At 47.6% G+C, this 20,796-nt stretch overlaps 1 protein-coding gene across 1 annotated transcript in view; it reads left to right on the plus strand.

Annotated features, from left to right (window-relative positions):
* The window catches only part of akap6 (A kinase (PRKA) anchor protein 6), a 313,910-nt gene that overhangs the window by 283,922 nt on the left and 9,192 nt on the right, over window positions 1-20,796 (plus strand). The window contains exons 11-13 of the mRNA XM_046367705.1: window positions 4,337-4,552; window positions 16,953-17,177; window positions 19,878-20,661. Coding sequence (XP_046223661.1) covers window positions 4,337-4,552; window positions 16,953-17,177; window positions 19,878-20,661 — 1,225 coding nt within the window. The remainder of the gene's footprint in view (window positions 1-4,336; window positions 4,553-16,952; window positions 17,178-19,877; window positions 20,662-20,796) is intronic.

Consider the following 20,796-nt stretch of genomic DNA (forward strand, 5'->3'; position numbering starts at 1 on the left):
AGTTCTCTTTTCCACCACATCAATCAGCGGTGAATAAAGTGCTGATACGTTTCACCAAATGAATGTGTGACATTTGAACAAATGTTCTGTTTAGTGAAAGAATATTTCTTTGGTCTGTGGTGAGTGGCATCGGGCAGATAGCTGTGGTGAGTGGCGTCGGGTGGATAGCTGTGGTGTGGCGTCGGGTGGATAGCTGTGGTGTGGCGTCGGGTGGATAGCTGTGGTGAGTGGCATCGGGCGGATAGCTGTGGTGAGTGGCGTCGGGTGGATAGCTGTGGTGAGTGGCGTCGGGCGGATAGCTGTGGTGTGGCGTCGGGTGGATAGCTGTGGTGAGTGGCGTCGGGTGGATAGCTGTGGTGAGTGGCATCGCGTGGATAGCTGTGGTGAGTGGCATCGGGTGGATAGCTGTGGTGAGTGGCGTCGGGTGGATAGCTGTGGTGAGTGGCATCGGGTGCATAGCTGTGGTGAGTGGCATCGGGTGCATAGCTGTGGTGAGTGGCATCGGGCGCATAGCTGTGGTGAGTGGCGTCGGGTGGATAGCTGTGGTGAGTGGCGTCGGGCGGATAGCTGTGGTGTGGCGTCGGGTGGATAGCTGTGGTGAGTGGCATCGGGCGGATAGCTGTGGTGAGTGGCGTCGGGCGGATAGCTGTGGTGAGTGGCGTCGGGTGGATAGCTGTGGTGAGTGGCATCGGTCGGATAGCTGTGGTGAGTGGCGTCGGGTGGATAGCTGTGGTGTGGCGTCGGGTGGATAGCTGTGGTGTGGCGTCGGGTGGATAGCTGTGGTGAGTGACGTCGGGCAGATAGCTGTGGTGAGTGGCGTCGGGCGGATAGCTGTGGTGAGTGGCATCGGGTGGATAGCTGTGGTGTGGCGTTGGGCGGATAGCTGTGGTGTGGCGTCGGGTGGATAGCTGTGGTGTGGCGTCGGGTGGATAGCTGTGGTGAGTGACATCGGGTGGATAGCTGTGGTGTGGCGTCGGGTGGATAGCTGTGGTGAGTGGTATCGGGTGCATAGCTGTGGTGAGTGGCATCGGGTGGATAGCTGTGGTGAGTGGCATCGGGTGGATAGCTGTGGTGAGTGGCATCGGGTGCATAGCTGTGGTGAGTGGCATCGGGTGGATAGCTGTGGTGTGGCGTCGGGTGGATAGCTGTGGTGAGTGGCATCGGGCGGATAGCTGTGGTGAGTGGCATCGGGTGGATAGCTGTGGTGTTTGCGTCGGGCGGATAGCTGTGGTGTGGCGTCGTCGGATAGCTGTGGTGAGTGGCATCGGGTGGATAGCTGTGGTGAGTGGCATCGGGTGGATAGCTGTGGTGAGTGGCATCGGGTGGATAGCTGTGGTGAGTGGCATCGGGTGGATAGCTGTGGTGAGTGGCGTCGGGTGGATAGCTGTGGTGAGTGGCATCGGGTGGATAGCTGTGGTGTGGCGTCGGGTGGATAGCTGTGGTGAGTGGCATCGGGTGGATAGCTGTGGTGTGGCGTTAGGCGGATAGCTGTGGTGAGTGGCATCGGGTGGATAGCTGTGGTGTGGCGTCGTGCGGATAGCTGTGGTGAGTGGCATCGGGTGGATAGCTGTGGTGTGGCGTTGGGCGGATAGCTGTGGTGAGTGGCATCAGGTGGATAGCTGTGGTGAGTGGCATCGGGTGGATAGCTGTGGTGAGTGGCGTCGGGCGGATAGCTGTGGTGAGTGGCATCGGGCGGATAGCTGTGGTGAGTGGCATCGGGTGGATAGCTGTGGTGTTTGCGTCGGGCGGATAGCTGTGGTGTGGCGTCGTCGGATAGCTGTGGTGAGTGGCATCGGGTGGATAGCTGTGGTGAGTGGCATCGGGTGGATAGCTGTGGTGAGTGGCATCGGGTGGATAGCTGTGGTGAGTGGCATCGGGTGGATAGCTGTGGTGTGGCGTCGGGTGGATAGCTGTGGTGAGTGGCATCGGGTGGATAGCTGTGGTGAGTGGCGTCGGGTGGATAGCTGTGGTGAGTGGCATCGGGTGGATAGCTGTGGTGTGGCGTCGGGTGGATAGCTGTGGTGAGTGGCATCGGGTGGATAGCTGTGGTGTGGCGTTAGGCGGATAGCTGTGGTGAGTGGCATCGGGTGGATAGCTGTGGTGTGGCGTCGTGCGGATAGCTGTGGTGAGTGGCATCGGGTGGATAGCTGTGGTGTGGCGTTGGGCGGATAGCTGTGGTGAGTGGCATCGGGTGGATAGCTGTGGTGAGTGGCATCGGGTGGATAGCTGTGGTGAGTGGCATCGGGTGGATAGCTGTGGTGTGGCGTCGGGTGGATAGCTGTGGTGAGTGGCATCGGGTGGATAGCTGTGGTGTGGCGTTGGGTGGATAGCTGTGGTGAGTGGCATCGGGTGGATAGCTGTGGTGTGGCGTCGGGTGGATAGCTGTGGTGAGTGGCATCGGGTGGATAGCTGTGGTGTGGCGTTGGGTGGATACCTGTGGTGAGTGGCATCGAGCGGATAGCTGGAATGGAATGACAGTGGTGCGGAGAGTTTAATCTGGGTATTTCTGCTCCCTGCACTGTACATTACGCCGACTCTATTGCATATTAAACAACCCTATCAAGTCAGGCATTGGCATCTGCTGTTCTGACACAAATGATGAATTAAATGTCCTCTGTCATATATATTTATAAAGACATTGTCTGATGTGTTCTGCTTATGAAGAATATATGATGGAAAACTGTTTCAGAACAGTTCCAGAACTAAATAAAGTGGCAATACATTCGTTTTTTTGTATCCCTGACCCTTCCTCTCTCTCTCTCGCTTTTTTTGTATCCCTGACCCTTCCTCTCTCTCTCTCTCTCTCTCTCTCTCTCTCTCTCTCTCTCTCTCTCTCTCTCTCTCTCTCTCTCTCTCTCTCTCTCTCTCTCTCTCTCTCTCTCTCTCTCTCTCTCTCTCTCTCTCTCTCTCTCTCTCTCTCTCTCTCTCTCTCTCTCTCTCTCTCTCTCTCTCTCTCTCTCTCTCTCTCTCTCTCTCTCTCTCTGTCTCTCTCTCTCTCTCTCTGTCTCTCTCTGTCTCTCTCTCTCTCTCTCTCTCTCTCTCTCTCTCTCTCTCTGTCTCTGTCTCTGTCTCTCTGTCTCTCTGTCTCTGTCTCTCTATCATGCTGAATCATTCTGTTCATCACTGGGCAGAATCAACACAGAACTTCCCAGACAGTGGAATTGTTTATGGATATGCATGACTCATATCATCTTATTGACAATATTGATATTGACAATATCTGAAAATATCTGAAAGCTACGAGTTCTGTCCTGTTTCTTCCAACTATAATATCAAGTGCGAATGTGTTTCTTTTTGGTTTCATTTACTCTTCGCATACGGTGGTCAAACATTTCAGGAACGGCTATCCAAACACCTTTTTCTCACAGTGACTCTAAAACATGCAAGTCAACCCAATCCAGTAATTAAGATTTTGTTTGGCATTAACACTTCTACTAACACGTTCTCTGACTGCAGCACAGGTGTGTTAACTAATAAAGAAGGAGCCATAATGGAGGATCAACACAGTGTTTAATTGATGCAGCCAGCGATCTAGCCCCAAAATGGCCACTGACTCACTCACACATAATCACATCTGTTTCCATTACAGATTCTTGTAAAACATCCACCACACAGCAGTGACACAAAGAACTGACAATTACACCAACCAGTGTGTGTATTAATTGGATAATGGAGTGTTTTGCCACTCCACAATTGGCCTCCTCTGCGTACAGAGTTCAATCCCACAAAGTGTGTGTGTGTGCTTGTGTGTGTGTGTGTCTCACACTTTGGCTCCAAAAGTAGCTGTACGCAGCGTGGTGCTGTTTACTCTTCTATAGAAGGAGGGAAAATTGCTCAGCGGAGTCTTATTTGGGAAATCATTGGGGGGTATATGTGCTTCTGATTGTTTGTTACTCAACAAACACTTAGATGTTTTCCTGTAAATTGTGTTATTTCTTTCTGAGTGATTCTCTGAACGGCAATGCTGAATATTCAGATGTACAACTGTCTAGGTATTCCCCTTTCTCTTTCTATGTGCAGTACGGCAAATACATTCACAATTAGCTGTCTTTAGAATGTACCAATACAAATGAGGGTTGTATCAGCAGTGTTTGAGACTTAATAGTAACAACATATTCACATTCACATATTCGGTTGTTGAAACAGGCGGTTGTTGAAACAGGCAAGCAGAGAGCTATCAGATCCCAATAATGTTGTAGTATTTTTCCCACCTGCTGTCAGTAAATTGATCATACAGTATATGTAAATCAACAGTATTCTGTCTCTAACATGATTGTCCTCTTGTTCCCTGGTCTCTAATCGTGCCTCCTTGATCCTCTCTTTTTGGTCTCCTCAGAAGATCCTGGGAGAGTTGGTGGGGAGCACCAGTCTGTCCCAGGAGCCTCGCTCTGCCCTGTCCCCCCACACCAGCAGCCTGCTGGGCCAGCTGGAAAGCAGGATCAAGGATCTGAAGGTGTGGCTGAGAGACACCGAGCTCTACATCTTCAACTCCTGTCTGAGACAGGACACAGAGCAGGACCTGCAGGTTTCCACCCAGCTGCAGCACTTCCAGGTAGAGACTGGCCACTGCACGTACACACACACAAACCCACATCCAGAGTAGATGAAGGCCCCCCGGGCATAACACTGTCATAACACTACTACTGAGCTGGTTCTAACTTTCACCTGCTCTGGGCTCTAGGGACAGCTAGAGAGACACTGACTACTGGGCAGAAAGACCGAATGGGAAATGATACAGATATCAGGTTATCAAATAGAAAAGTATGAAATACTATCAAATATGTCTTTGAGTGTCTGGGTTTTACTTCAAGTACAGTAATACTGTATATGTAATTAAATTAATACTGGAGAAAAGAAAGCTGTTTTAAATCTAGTAAATCTGTACGAAACTATTATTTGACTTTAAAAAGCACAGGATATTAATCAGACCAAGTCAAAACACAGCTAGTAGAGTTAATTGCCTTTATCCCGCTGACTGACTTTGACCGTTATAGAGAAGGACCATTAAATATATACAGAGTTGACGCTGAGAGAAATAACTCTATATAAAAATAATACTTTTCTTTTGATAAGATGTGACTCTGCACAGAGGGTAAGAATTGGTTTCTTGGGGAAAAGCCAGGGGGAAATTATTATAAATATTGATAACTGCAATTTTAATGGACAGAAGATCCATGGCACTAAATAGAAAAAGCACATCAAATATTAAATAAATAAAAAAATAGGTGCGTTTAATGATCATCTATCTGTTTTGTCAGTTCTGCTATAAATGGATCCAATATCCAGACTTGTCCCCATTACAGTTGGGCAGAACACAGCCTATCAGGAGACAGAAAGTCAGTCATTCAGTCAGGTATATACTGGTCAGTTGTGTAGTTCTTTAGACTAGACTACTCTAGACCCACTGGAAGGACCCCAGTCACATCCACTTTATATCCTTCTCCTTGAAAAGAGAGGGAAACCTGGCAGGATAATGAAGAGGACACAGCAGCTAATATCTTATGAATAACACCCATTCATCCGCACTAATGTGAGAAAGCAAACACATAACCTCAACGTGATTATAATACCATCAATAAGGGCATTTCTCATTAGTCAAACAGTCAATGTAATGGCGGCTATTCAGACTCGTCAGGTATCAGATGTATGATGAAGAATGCAAGCGTTGGGCAGGTTTAGTCCGGCTAGTCAACCGGGTTTCTGTGTGTGTCACTTGTCTGCTCCTCATTAACGCCTGATGAGGAAGGTTTGACGTGAAGTTCCGTACTCAGACAGCCCCACTGTTAGCACTTGGTAAAGAACAGAAGTATCTTACTCCTTATCATGGAGAAAATATTGATATTATATCTCGGTTGTGACATTTGATTAGCTGGATGCCAGCCAGCCGGGCCACAGCCTAGCCGTTGTATCAGAGCAGGGGCTGGGCTGGAGGGAGATGGTCAGTCACAGAGGAGAGGTGGAGGGGGCAGATGAACCCAGACCAGGTGGGGAGATGACAAGAGATTGGGCCTGACCCCCCAGGAGAGGCCTCGGACCCATGTTGGCTTCTAGATCAAAAAAAACAAAGTAGAAACTGACATAAGAGCTGATATCTCTAAATCTATGCTGGCATCTCACTGCTCTCAGAGGTTGGAGGAGATAGGGGGAGGTCACTGCAGTCTGTCCAACAGAGAAAACCCCCACTTTGAACAAGTCAGTAATCCATTTCTCTAGTAGAAAAAGACTAAAATAGAAATGAGGTTCTGGTAAGATTGAATAAATGGGATGGTTTGATTCTTGCTGCGCGGGCCAAAGTTTGACCTCAATGAAAATGGGTCTTCTTACGGGGAGAGATTAAAATGAATTAGATATCTTTGGTTGAGATAGTAGGAGGAAGGAATTCAATGTGATCAAGTATGCGGGAGGAGATAATTGTGGAATAGAACATTCTACATCTTCCTCAGTGACATATTATCAATGTAATCCTTTTTAAAGCATTTTATGAGGGGGGATGTTTGGTTTGTGGGCAAAATACAAATTCCATAAAGCCAGAGCTTGGCATGTAATATGTGAGAATATTTCCTAACTGACAGGCAATATTTAACCTTCAAAAGGAAGAAGTAATATGGTTAAGAGACAGACAGGGGTGGGAGAAAGGTATTATAAAATGGAAGATATGAAGTATGCAGCAGTCCACACACACACACACACACACACACACACACACACACACACACACACACACACACACACACACACACACACACACACACACACACACACACACACACACACACACACACACACACACACACACACACACACACACACACACACACACACACACACACACACACACACACACACACACAGAGAGAGAGAGCAGTCCAGACACAATAGAGCCTCATTTTAAATGTATCCCCCCCTCTAGGAAGTCTGGGATACCATATCTGAAAAACCTTTCAATTCAATTAAACAGGGGTTATAATATAGGTACATTATGAAGACATCTTCTACTGGTTTCTCATTAATGCTGCTGTGTGTATACTAACAGTGGAATGGAAGGCTGGATGTTGAGATGCTGTATTGGCTCGCTGGTGAATCTTGCTTGGTTTGCTTGTATTGAGACATCTTCCATTCACCTGGAGCATGATTACTCGTCTTCCTGCAACATCTTCAACCACACTAATAACAAGGGTATTTAGGTAATATAGTGGCTTTGCCATTACACTTATTGAATTGGGATTCCATGGTAGTATAAAATGGTGCTGGTTATCATTAGAAACCTCCAAACCTCACTTACATAATGAATGTTCCAATGATGTATTAGTGTAGCTTTTAGCCAACAATTTATGTCAAAACAGATAGGAATCAACAGGGGGGCATTTAGTTAGGATTTTTAAATTACGTTATACACCCCTCCCCCCTAACTATCAGTCTATTACCCGAGCTAATTCCCTGACAGACACCCAGGTGTCTTCCTAATGTTGTGTGAGTTGTTTGAGAGAGAGAGAGAGAGAGAGAGAGAGAGAGAGAGAGAGAGAGAGAGAGAGAGAGAGAGAGAGAGAGAGAGAGAGAGAGAGAGAGAGAGAGAGAGAGAGAGAGAGAGAGAGAGAGAGAGAGAGAGAGAGAGAGAGAGAGAGAGACTGATAGAGAAAGAGAGAGAGACTGATAGAGAGACTGATAGAGAAAGAGAGAGAGACTGATAGAGAAAGACAGAGAGAGATGGATAGAGAAAGACAGAGAGAGATGGATAGAGAAAGACAGAGAGAGATGGATAGAGAAAGACAGAGAGAGATGGATAGAGAAAGACAGAGAGAGATGGATAGAGAGAGAGAGAGAGATGGATAGAGAGAGAAAGACAGAGAGAGACTGATAGAGAGAGACTGATAGAGAGAGAGAAAGAGAAAGAGAGAGAGAGACTGATAGAGAAAGACAGAGAGAGAGACTGATAGAGAGAGAGAAAAAGACAGAGAGAGAGATGGATAGAGAGAGAGAGAAAGACAGAGAGAGACTGAATAGAGAGAGAGAAAGAGAAAGACAGAGAGAGAGACTGATAGAGAGAGAGAGAGAGAGAGAGAGAGAGAGAGACTGATAGAGAGAGAGAGAGAGAGAGAGAGAGAGAGAGAGAGAGAGAGAGAGAGAGAGAGAGAGAGAGAGAGAGAGAGAGAGAGAGAGAGATGGATAGAGAGAGAGAGAGAAAGAGAAAGAGAAAGAGAAAGAGAAAGAGAAAGAGAAAGACAGAGAGAGAGATGGATAGAGAGAGAGAGAGATGGATAGAGATGGATGGAGAGAGAGAGAAGAGGAGGGATGAACGTTAGAAGTTGTAAGTGACAGAAACAAATGGAGCTGGAGGCACTGAGTCTGAGCTATGGGAATATGTGTGTGGGAACAAGAATTCATTACACTCATTTGCGATAACAAGTGCTTGTGATTTTAATTGACTTAATCAACAAATGGAATTAAACTGAGATTTGTAATTAATGGTAATTGATTGAATATCCACTGGGTCACTGTCAGAGTTAAATCCCCATTTCTGGTACTTTCTACTGGAGGGCTTCTAGTTCATCCTTGGCGTCTCCATCTTGTCCACTTTATTAAAAATGGACAGATGAACAGATTAACGAAATAAAGGAGATAAGGAGGAGTATTGATCTGTTCCAGAACAATAACATCCATTCTGCGACGTACACTCTGATCAAAACGACAAGAGAACACAATGTCTCCACTAGTCTGGCTGTAACATATTTTCAGGTCTCTTTCATTTTTATAATGTCATATCATGGAGTAGTATTTCTCTCTGACACTTCAAGTGGATTGCATTTTGGGAAATGTAACATAAATCTTACTGTACACCTGTTTTTACTGTATGGAAAGAGGATGAATCGAGACAGATACTTAGGTCTCTATTTCACTGTGCTGTTATTTGCCTGGGATTACTGTAATTACTGTTCATGCTCTCCCACATGAAAAAATGATATATGATATAAATACTATAGTATTCACTGTAATGTTTTTGCTGACTTTACTGTAGTATTCACTGTAGTATTTTTGCAGATTTAGTATACTGTAGTATTTACTCTAGTCTTTACAGTTAACTATAGTATCAATACAATAGCAAAAGAAAACTGTAGTATATACTATAGTAATGAATGTAGTGTTTTTGCGGACTGTAGTATACCGTAGTATTTATTGTAGTGTTTTTGCAGATGTTACTGTATTATTTACTATAGTGTTTTTGTTTTATTATCTTTAACATAGAGGTGGAGACTTTCCCCTTCAGGAAGCCTACTGGAGAAATAATAAAAGAGCATGTTTTCTGTAACATGTAGGTAGGTAGGCCTGGGTTCTGAACGGATAGTTCAGAGCTTCTGCTCTTCTCTGTAGGGAACACAATATATAGTCTATAATTGGCATGTAGGTTGTCATTTATGGGTGGCACAAATTGTGATATGGGGGATGTGAATGGGTATATGCAAAGATAATATTTTTTACTTTAGTTTATTTAGTAAATATTTTCTAAACTATATTTTCTTAAAACTGCCTTGTTGGTTAAGGGTTGTATTCGTGGTGTGTGTTGCATTCAGTGCATGTGACAAATACAATTTGATTTGATCAGGCCTTTGATAAAACACGGTGATAGGATACGGTGATAGAACACAGTGATAGAACACGGTGATACGGTGATAGAACACAGTGATAGAACACGGTGATAGGATACGGTGATAGAACACAGTGATAGAACACAGTGATAAAACACTGTGATAGGATACGGTGATAGAACACAGTGATAGAACACGGTGATACGGTGATAGAACACGGTGATAGAACACAGTGATATGGTGTTAGAACACAGTGATACGGTGATAGAACACAGTGATAGAACACAGTGATACGGTGATAGAACACGGTGATACGGTGATAGAACACAGTGATAGAACACAGTGATACGGTGATAGAACACAGTGATAGAACACAGTGATAGAACACGGTGATACGGTGATAGAACACGGTGATAGAAGACAGTGATAGAACACGGTGATACGGTGATAGAACGCGGTGATACGGTGATAGAACACAGTGATAGAACACGGTGATACGGTGATAGAACACATATATAGTCTCCTCTAACAGCCTCTAGATTGAGTTGCCGGGCCGACCCACATTGCATATTACCAGAATCCTGAGATTCCTTTATTAAAAAGCACCTGATAAATGTAGATGGATGTATATTTTTAGGGGGTGCTAGAGCACACTCAGCACCCCTACTTCCTGCAGCTATGTGGGCTGGACAATTCAGTTCAGTTGAGAGATGGCTCGGATTTGTTGTCTTTTTTTGTTGGGGGTTTCTGATATCAGGATAGGGACAATAGAGCATCTTGGAGAGACGCCAGGTTCTCAGCAGTGCTGACGGGTAGCCCTTCCTGACGCTCTGCCTGAAATGGACTCATTGTATGGTTCTCTCTCTGCATACAGCGGGAAAGCAGGCCACTCCACCAGTGCTCCATGTATTTGGAAAAGCTTTTTAGCAAATATTGGCAGACTATACCCCTAGCCTCTGTGTCAATAAGGCTAAGACTCAATGGGGAGGAGAAATCAGTTTATGAAACCCAGTAATGCAGAAAGAATGAGGCCGGAGGATTTGTGAGGAGGGAGTCTGAAAATGTAAAAATCTCGATATTGCAATGCCCATTTAAGCATGATGCTATTGGCCCTAGTTTTTAGCTCTTTAGTCTAACAATGCCCATTTATTTAGCATGATGCTATTGGCCCTAGTTTTTAGCTCTTTAGTCTAACAATGCCCATTTATTTAGCATGATGCTATTGGCCCTAGTTTTTAGCTCTTTAGTCTAACAATGCCCATTTATTTAGCATGATGCTATTGGCCCTAGTTTTTAGCTCTTTAGTCTAACAATGCCATTTATTTAGCATGATGCTATTGGCCCTAGTTTTTAGCTCTTTAGTCTAACAATGCCCATTTATTTAGCATGATGCTATTGGCCCTAGTTTTTAGCTCTTTAGTCCAACAATGCCCATTTATTTAGCATGATGCTATTGGCCCTAGTTATTAGCTCTTTAGTCTAACAATGTAGAGCAGTAGTGGCTGATATTGACATGAGTTGCCTTTACTTGGCTTGACATAGCCTACCTACAGGTACCACAGGAGGCTGCTGAGGGGAGGGCAGCTCATAATAATGACTGGAATGGAGTAAATGAAATGGTAGCAAACACATGGAAACCACTTGTTTGATAGCATTCCATTTATACCGTTCCAGCCCATGCTCCCCAATTAAGGTGCCACCAGCCGCCTGTGATAGGAGCTAGTACTTTTACCCATTGCAATGACCCTGTATTGTGGCTGAGGGTGTATGTTATAATCTGAATCTATCTGAGTGCATCTCAGTGTACCTACAATATGACTTTGTCCCAAATGGCAAAATATTCTTTATATACAATAGTGCAGTAATTTTGACAAGGGTCTATAGAGCTCTGGTCAAAAATAGGAATATATAGGAATATGGGTGCAAATTTAGGGTTCCAGCCTATCCTATATATACAAAGGTATGTGGACACCCCTTCAAATTAGAGGATTTGGCTATTTCAGCCACACCCGTTAATGACAGGTGTATAAAATGGAGCACACAGCCATGCAATCTCTATAGACAAACATTGGCAGTAAAATGGCATTACTGAAGAGCTCAGTGACTTTCAACATCGCACCGTCATAGGATGCCACTTTTCTAATCAGTCAGTTCATCAGATTTCTGCCCTGTTAGATCTGCCCCGGTCAACTGTAAGTGTTGGTATTGTGACGTGGAAAAGGCTAGGAGCAACAACGGCTCAGCCGCAAAGTGGTAAGCCACACAAGCTCACAGAACGGGACCACCGAGTACTGAAGTGCATAGCGCATAAAAATTTGCCTGTCCTAGGTTTCAACATTCACTACTGAGTTCTAAACTGCCTTTTGAAGCAGTGTCAGCACGAAAACTGTTCGTCGGGAGCTTCATGAAATGGGTTTTGATAACCAAAAAGCCACACACAGGCCTAAGATCACCATGCGCAATTCCAAGCGTCGGCTGAAGTGGTGTAAAGCTTGCTGCTATTGGACTCTGGAGCAGTGGAAACATTCTCTGGAGGGATGAATCACGCTTTACCATCTGGCAATCCAACAGACGAATGCTACCTGACCGAATGTGCCAAGTTTGGTGGTGGAGGAAAAATAGTCTGGGGCTGTTTTTCATGGTTGAGGCTAGGCCCCTTAGTTCCAGTGAAGGGAAATCTTAGCGCGACCGCATACAATGACATTATAGATGATTCTGTGCTTCCAACATTGTGTCAACAGTTTGGGGAATGCCCTTTCCTGTTTCAGCATGACAATGCCCCCGTGCACAAAGCAAAGTCCATACAGAAATGGTTTGTTGAGGTCGGTGTGAAAGAACTGGACTGGCCTGCACAGATCCCTGACCTCAACCCCATCGAACACCTTTGGGATGAATTTGAACGCCGACTGCGTGCCAGGCCTAATCGCCCAACATCAGTGCCTGACCTAATTAATGCTCTTGTGGCTGAGTCCCCGCAGCAATGTTCCAACATCGAGAGGAAAGACTTCCCAGAAGAGTGGAGGCTGTTGTTGCAGCAGGGGTACCAACTCCATATTAATGCCCATGATTTTGGAATGAGATGTTCGACGAACAGGTCATGTAGTGTATATGTATGTATTGTTCAGTCATCTGTCTGTTGTCGAGGGGCCACTGACTCTCTAAACCTAAAACTATGGCACATTGTACAGGATAACTTTATCACTGACAACAACCATCGCCCTTTGTCTCAGAACAGTCATTGCATTTTGCAATCACATTACCTGTTTAAAAAGCCCAGGGAGGGCTGTAAATATATGCTAAAACAGGATGGAAACTGCTGAGAAAAATACAATTTAAATGTAATAGTGTTTAATATTTATTGTAAAATGTAAAGTTAATGTAAGAGAATGCTTTGCAGAGCGAGCAGGATTTACATAAATTGTTCTCCCAATGATTATGTCCTTTTGCACACAGACAGAAAGGAGCTCTGGTTCTCCAGTCGCTATCATTGCTGCATATTTAAAAAGGGGGGGTCATGGCCTGGGCCACACACACACACACACACACACACACACACACACACACACACACACACACACACACACACACACACACACACACACACACACACACACACACACACACACACACACACACACACACACACACACACACACACACACACACACACACACACACACACACCGGTGTCTCCCTGTTTAAGAAAGTGTTAGTATGTGTTCTGGTTGTGGCAGTTCAGGTTCCATGATGACATCACACCACCACAAGCTGCAGCAGCTAGAGTATTAAAGTTAAGGCAGTCTACAGCGGAAGCTTTGCCCTTTTAATGTTGAATATTTCTTCTCTTTATGACAGGCGTAAAAGGGCTTAGGAGCCTGATTTATATGCTCCTGACACGGCATATTGTTGTGGAAACCTCATCAGGGGTGCAGGGGTAGTGAGGGTAGTCAGGGGAGTAGTGAGGGTAGTCAGGGTAGTAGTGAGGGTAGGGGGGTAGTGAGGGTAGTCGGGGGTAGTGAGGGTAGTCGGGGGTAGTCAGGGTAGTCGGGGGTAGTCAGGGTAGTAGTGAGGGTAGGGGGTGGTAAGGGTAGTCGGGGGGTAGTGAGGGTAGTCAGGGGCATTGAGGGTAGTCAGGGGCTAATGAGGGTAGTCAGGGGCTAGTGAGGGTAGTCAGGGGAGTAGTGAGGGTAGGGGGAGTGAGGGTAGTCAGGGGCTAGTGAGGGTAGTCAGGGGCTAGTGAGGGTAGTCAGGGGCTAGTGAGGGTAGTCAGGGGCTAGTGAGGGTAGTCAGGGGAGTAGTGAGGGTAGGGGAGTAGTAAGGGTAGTCAGGGGGTAGTGAGGGTAGTCAGGGGCAGTGAGGGTAGTCAAGGGAGTAGTGAGGGTAGAGGGGTAGTAAGGGTAGTAGGGAGGTAGTGAGGGTAGTCAGGGGAGTAGTGAGGGTAGTCAGGGGAGTAGTAAGGGTAGTCGGGGGAGTAGTGAGGGTAGTCAGGGGAGTAGTGAGGGTAGTCAGGGGAGTAGTGAAGGTAGTCAGGGGTGTAGTGAGGGTAGTCAGGGGAGTAGTGAGGGTAGTCAGGGGCTAGTGAGGGTAGTCCGGGGAGTAGTGAGGGTAGTCCAGGGAGTAGTGAGGGTAGTCAGGGGAGCAGTGAGGGTAGTCAGGGGAGTAGTGAGGGTAGTCAGGGGAGTAGTAAGGGTAGTAGGGAGGTAGTGAGGGTAGCCAGGGGAGTAGTAAGGGTAGTCGGGGGGTAGTGAGGGCAGTCAGGGGAGTAGTGAGGGTAGTCAGGGGAGTAGTAAGGGTAGTCAGGGGTGTAGTGAGGGTAGTCAGGGGAGTAGTGAGGGTAGTCAGGGGAGTAGTGAGGGTAGTCTGAGGAGTAGTGAGGGTAGTCTGGGGTAGTGAGGGTAGTCAAGGGAGTAGTAAGGGTCGTCGGGGGGTAGTGAGGGCAGTCAGGGGAGTAGTGAGGGTAGTCAGGGGAGTAGTGAGGGTAGTCAGGGGAGTAGTGAGGGTAGTCAGGGGAGTAGTGAGGGTAGTCCAGGGAGTAGTGAGGGTAGTCAGGGGAGTAGTAAGGGTAGTCGGGGGGTAGTGAGGGCAGTCAGGGGAGTAGTGAGGGTAGTCAGGGGAGTAGTAAGGGTAGTCAGGGGTGTAGTGAGGGTAGTCAGGGTTGTAGTGAGGGTAGTCAGGGGTGTAGTGAGGGTAGTCAGGGGTGTAGTGAGGGTAGTCAGGGGTGTAGTGAGGGTAGTCAGGGGCTAGTAAGGGTAGTCAGGGGAGTAGTGAGGGTAGTCAGTGGAGTAGTGAGGGTAGTCAGGGGAGTAATGAGGGTAGTCAGGGGAGTAATGAGGGTAGTCAGGGGAGTAGTGAGGGTAGTCGGGGGAGTAGTGAGGGTAGGGGAGTAGTAAGGGTAGTCTGGGGGTAGTGAGGGTAGTCAGGGGAGTAGTAAGGGTAGTCAGGGGCTAGTGAGGGTAGTCAGGGGAGTAGTGAGGGTAGTCAGGGGAGTAGTGGGGGTAGGGGGTGGTAAGGGTAGTCGGGGGGTAGTGAGGTTAGTCAGGGAGGTTGTGAGGGAGGTCAGGGGGAGTGAGGGTAGTCAGGATGAGTTGTGAGGGCAGTCAGGGGGAGTGAGGGTAGTCAGGGAGGTTGTGAGGGTAGTCAGGGGGTAGTGAGGGTAGTCGGGGGGTAGTGAGGGCAGTCAGGGGAGTAGTGAGGGTAGTCAGGGGAGTAGTAAGGGTAGTCAGGGGTGTAGTGAGGGTAGTCAGGGGTGTAGTGAGGGTAGTCAGGGGTGTAGTGAGGGTAGTCAGGGGTGTAGTGAGGGTAGTCAGGGGCTAGTAAGGGTAGTCAGGGGAGTAGTGAGGGTAGTCAGGGGAGTAGTGAGGGTAGTCAGGGGAGTAATGAGGGTAGTCAGGGGAGTAATGAGGGTAGTCAGGGGAGTAGTGAGGGTAGTCGGGGGAGTAGTGAGGGTAGTCAGGGGTGTAGTGAGGGTAGTCAGGGGCTAGTAAGGGTAGTCAGGGGAGTAGTGAGGGTAGTCAGGGGAGTAGTGAGGGTAGTCAGGGGAGTAATGAGGGTAGTCAGGGGAGTAATGAGGGTAGTCAGGGGAGTAGTGAGGGTAGTCGGGGGAGTAGTGAGGGTAGTCAGGGGAGTAATGAGGGTAGTCAGGGGAGTAATGAGGGTAGTCAGGGGGAGTAGTGAGGGTAGTCGGGGGAGTAGTGAGGGTAGTCTGGGGTAGTGAGGGTAGTCAAGGGGGTAGTAAGGGTCGTCGGGGGTAGTGAGGGCAGTCAGGGGAGTAGTGAGGGTAGTCAGGGGAGTAGGGTAGTCAGGGGTGTAGTGAGGGTAGGTGTAGTGAGGGTAGTCAGGGGTGTAGTGAGGGTAGTCAGGGGTGTAGTGAGGGTAGTCAGGGGTGTAGTGAGGGTAGTCAGGGGCTAGTAAGGGTAGTCAGGGGAGTAGTGAGGGTAGTCAGGGGAGTAATGAGGGTAGTCAGGGGAGTAATGAGGGTAGTCAGGGGAGTAGTGAGGGTAGTCGGGGGAGTAGTGAGGGTAGGGGAGTAGTAAGGGTAGTCTGGGGGTAGTGAGGGTAGTCAGGGGAGTAGTAAGGGTAGTCAGGGGCTAGTGAGGGTAGTCAGGGGAGTAGTGAGGGTAGTCAGGGGAGTAGTGGGGGTAGGGGGTGGTAAGGGTAGTCGGGGGGTAGTGAGGTTAGTCAGGGAGGTTGTGAGGGAGGTCAGGGGGGAGTGAGGGTAGTCAGGGGAGTTGTGAGGGCAGTCAGGGGGAGTGAGGGTAGTCAGGGAGGTTGTGAGGGTAGTCAGGGGGTAGTGAGGGTAGTCAGGAGGGTAGTCAGGGAGGGAGTGAAGGTAGTCAGGGAGGTTGTGAGGGTAGTCAGGGGGTAGTGAGGGTAGTCAGGAGGGTAGTCAGGGAGGGAGTGAGGGTAGTCAGGGGGGATTGAGGGTAGTCAGGGGGAGTGAGGGTAGTCAGGGAGGTTGTGAGGGTAGTCAGGGGGGTAGTGAGGGTAGTCAGGAGGGTAGTCAGGGAGGGAGTGAGGGTAGTCAGGGGGGGGAGTGAGGGTAGTCCCTGATCTCCCGTGTGGCTATGGAGAGAAACAGAGAGGCCATGTTTGTGTCTCACATGGCCCCCTCTTCCCTATTTACTGCACTAGTTTTGACCAGGGCCCATGGGAATATTTGTGTCATTTGAGACGCAGTTTGGTTCTGGGTTGCATTAAGACACATCTAAACAGCAGCAGTAGAAGCAGTAGGGAAAAGAATAATAAAATGCACATGTTAAAATCACACCACCCCCCTCCTCTCTCCTCCTCCACCCCCTCCTCTCTCCTCTCCACCCCTCCTCACTCCTCTCAACCCCCTCCTCTCTCCTCTCCACCCCCTCCCTTCTCCAGTCTCTGTGTCTGGAGGTGTGTGGGAGGCGCAAGGGCGTGTCCTCGTTACTGAGGCTGTCCCAGCGGCTGCAGGAGGAGCAGGAGCAGCAGAGCGGTCCAGACTCAGAGCAACAGGCCCTACAGCTGCAGTTGCTGACCGTCAACCTGGAGCGGCGCTGGGAGGCCATCGTTATGCAGGTGCTGCAGTGGCAGACCCGCCTCCGGCGGGCCCTGGGGACAGATCAGGTGAGACCTCACACCCTGCTTGCACCCCATATGGTTCAAATGCTATTAAGATACTGACCTGACACAATATGGGAAGAGGTTGGAATTTGCAATATAAAGTGCATTCAGAAAGTATTCAGACCCCTTGACTTTTTCCACATTTTGCTACGTTTCAGCCTTATTCTAAACTGGATTAACCACCATGCTTCACCGTAGGTATGGTGCCAGGTTTCCTCCAGACGTGACACCTGGCATTCAGGCCAAAGAGTTCCATATTGGTTTCATCAGACCAGAGAATCTTGTTCCCCATGGTCTGAGAGTACTTTAGTAGCCTGTCTTGGAGTTCTACGGATAATTCCTTTGACCTCATAGCTTTTGTTTTTGCTCTGACATGCACTGTCAACTGTGGGACCTTATATAGACAGGTGTGTGCCTTTCCAAATCAATCAATTTAATTTTCCGCAAGTGGACTCCAATCAAGTTGTAGAAACATCTCAAGGATGATCAGTGGAAACAGGTTGCTCCTGAGCTCAATTTCGAGTCTCATAGCAAAGGGCCTGAATACTTATGTAGATAAGGTATTTCTGTTTGAAATATTTAATCCATTTTAGAATAAGGCTGTAATGTAACAAAATGTGGAATATATTAAGGGGTCTGAATACTTTCTGAAGCAATTGTACGTAACATATACCTGCACTCAGACCAGGTGACTCAGCCTGGCCCTGCATGGCAGAGCTCATACAGGTCTGACTGTAAAGACTCCTATTCCAGGGATGGTTGACCACTCCTCAAGAGACCTGGGTGTCTCCTGGTTTTTTCACTTAACTGCAGAATTGACCACGTAGGTACAGCTGGTCACGTGGATACACTCTGTACATTTATGTACTAGCAACTAGCCAGCTATACATTCTGTTTCAGTCATGAAGGTTACGTTTATGTCGTGAACTGAAGCTCCCCAACTCTAGAACGAGTTATTTATGAGTGATATTATTCCTCTCAAAGTGAGCTGTCCAGGGGTAAGTTATTTAGGCCAGCAACAGAGAAGGAAATGTTTTGCACTGTAACTAGAATGGATTAATAATAGTGAGGTATACTGCAGGGAAAGTGGCTGTAGTACACCGGGATATGTGAGCTATACGTCCCAAATGGCACCCTATTCCCCATAGGCCCTGGTCAAAAGTAGTGCACTATGTAGGGCAGTGTTCCCAAATGGCACCCTATTCCCCATAGGCCCTGGTCAAAAGTAGTGCACTATGTAGGGCAGTGTTCCCAAATGGCACCCTATTCCCCATAGGCCCTGGTCAAAAGTAGTGCACTATGTAGGGCAGTGTTCCCAAACTCGGTACTGGGAACCCCAAGGGGTGCACATTTTTTTCCCCCCTAGCCCTATATAGAGCACTATATGGGAAATGTGGGTTAAATTGGTACACAGGCAGTGTGATGTCTGGCAGCTTCAGACTATTCTGTACACAACCCCCCTTTTGATCATCAATGCGTAAAGGCTCAGCTCCAAAAATCACAGAAGAGACTTGTTTAAAAGGGGTTTATTACTGTAAAGTACCTCTGTTTCCTTCAGTGTGTTTGTGTAATGTGGAGAACAGGTGGAATCACCATTAAATCTGTAGTGAAATCCCCACCACCAACACCACCACACATCCCTTATGTAGATCAGATGGACATATTCTCTCATTCGCTCTCACTCTCTCTCTGTCCTCTGGTCTGCATTCCTGGGGGGACTGCAACGTGCTACTGTGGAACCGGGTGCATGTGGGGAAGAGGAAAAAGGCCGGCCGGGTTTTGAAGTTTGTCTGGTTGTCTACTCTGTTATATTCATTCCAGTACAGCAGAGACAAGTAGACTTTGCAGACTGAAGTACAGTTTTACCTGGGGGATATGTCCTGAATAGGGGGAACATATTCCCTTTGTTTAGAAATGAAACACTTTGCTCGATGATAAAAGGAGTGTGGTCACGACTGCACTAGTCCCTTCTCTAGATGCCCCATTTATGAAAATGAGAAAAGATTTCAATTGGGGTATTTTGAGAATCTTTTACCATTCCGTGTCCCAGGCCGAGGAGGTGGATGGAAAACATGATGTTTAAAAGCAATTATTCTGCTTTCTGGAAGTGGATTTCTGGGTTCTTGTCTTTGTCTTATTAGTTGGTTATCAGGTAAAGGTCTTGATAAGACTGGCTAGCTACTGCTCCTTTTGTTGTGACCATTTGATTCTATACTATAGGCCTATGTGCATAATTTAGTTCAGTGTTAGCTAGGTTAGCTAAGGCTTATTGATTCACAGATGAAGGTTTTTATCCTGCATTAGCAACCCCAGCTTATAATCATTCGGATTTCCCTTATCAGCAAGAAGAGAATAAACAGAAGTCTAATAGAAATTCCTTACAGAGGGTGTGCCATGTAGAAAGTGCTAGATTTACCACTTTATTAGATTAATAAGATAAAAATGGTTCATATAAATAGGCCCTCTCTCTTATATTAATGAGATGCCAAGCAATTTGTAGAATTGTGTCTTCCTTAGCAAAATGTCTGTGTCTAAGCACATTTTAAGACAATGCACTTTTTAGAGAATTGTGCTATTCAATGCTTTGCTGTCTCCCCAACATTGAAAGTATTAACCTAGTATAAAATAAAATGGAACAGCTTTTTATTTTTTTATTGATTTTGAACCGGTAAATTTGAGCTTCTCCCATTTATCTCTCTGAAGGTCCCGGGGAACATCGTAGAGGCTGGTCTCATGGACCTCCACGGCCCAGCCGAAGACTCCTGGGAGTGGGATGAAATGGACATGGCCATCGTGGAGTACATGGAGCCACAGGAATTTGATGACAAACAAAATGCTGAATGTGAATCAGGTCCTGGATCCCCTGGGACTGGTTTAGACTATGACATGTCCGAGTCGAGCCCGCGTGTCACTCAGCGAGGGATGTCCTTGAACGAATCGTCTAGAATGACGCCTCTGTCTTCTCACCGTCCCAGTGTCTATCAGGTGTACAGCCTGCATAATGTGCAGCTTTACAGACAGCCTCACTACCCCTCCGTACACAAGACCTCTTCTCCAGTCAAAGCTGGGAGGAAGCAGCCTCTTCTGAAGAGCCTGAGCAAAGACTCCTCCTTCTCATCTGTGGAATCCCTGCCAGACCTCCTAGGGGGTCTGTTTGACGGGGGAAAGAAGGGGGGACGCGGCGGGGGGTCCGCACGCAGATCAGAGAGCGAGAGCGGGACAGTCAGTGAGGGCGAGAAAGAGTCTACTGCCAACTCCGTGGTCTGTCTAGATGACCCATGGAGTGGAGGCAGCACCTACCTCAGACCCCCCCCAGAAGTCAACTCGCCTGGGGAAGATGACGACGAGGGGGACAGGTTGTGTGACGAGGACATTGACAGGATCCTAGAGCGGGCCAACAAGGTAGCGCTGTATGGGGACTGTGTGTCTGTGATGGCGCTGAGAGATCAAGACCAGAACAGATGCAAAGCAGAGAAGAAGAAGAGAGGCGGAGGAGGAGGAGAGGAGGGAGGCGGAGGAGGAGGAGAGGAGGGAGGCGGAGGAGGAGGAGAGGAGGGAGGTGGAGGAGGAGGAGAGGAGGGAGGTGGAGGAGAGGAGGGAGGTGGAGGAGGAGGAGAGGAGG

The sequence above is a fragment of the Oncorhynchus gorbuscha genome, linkage group LG10, assembly GCF_021184085.1.
Source record: "Oncorhynchus gorbuscha isolate QuinsamMale2020 ecotype Even-year linkage group LG10, OgorEven_v1.0, whole genome shotgun sequence".
NCBI lineage: Eukaryota > Metazoa > Chordata > Actinopteri > Salmoniformes > Salmonidae > Oncorhynchus > Oncorhynchus gorbuscha.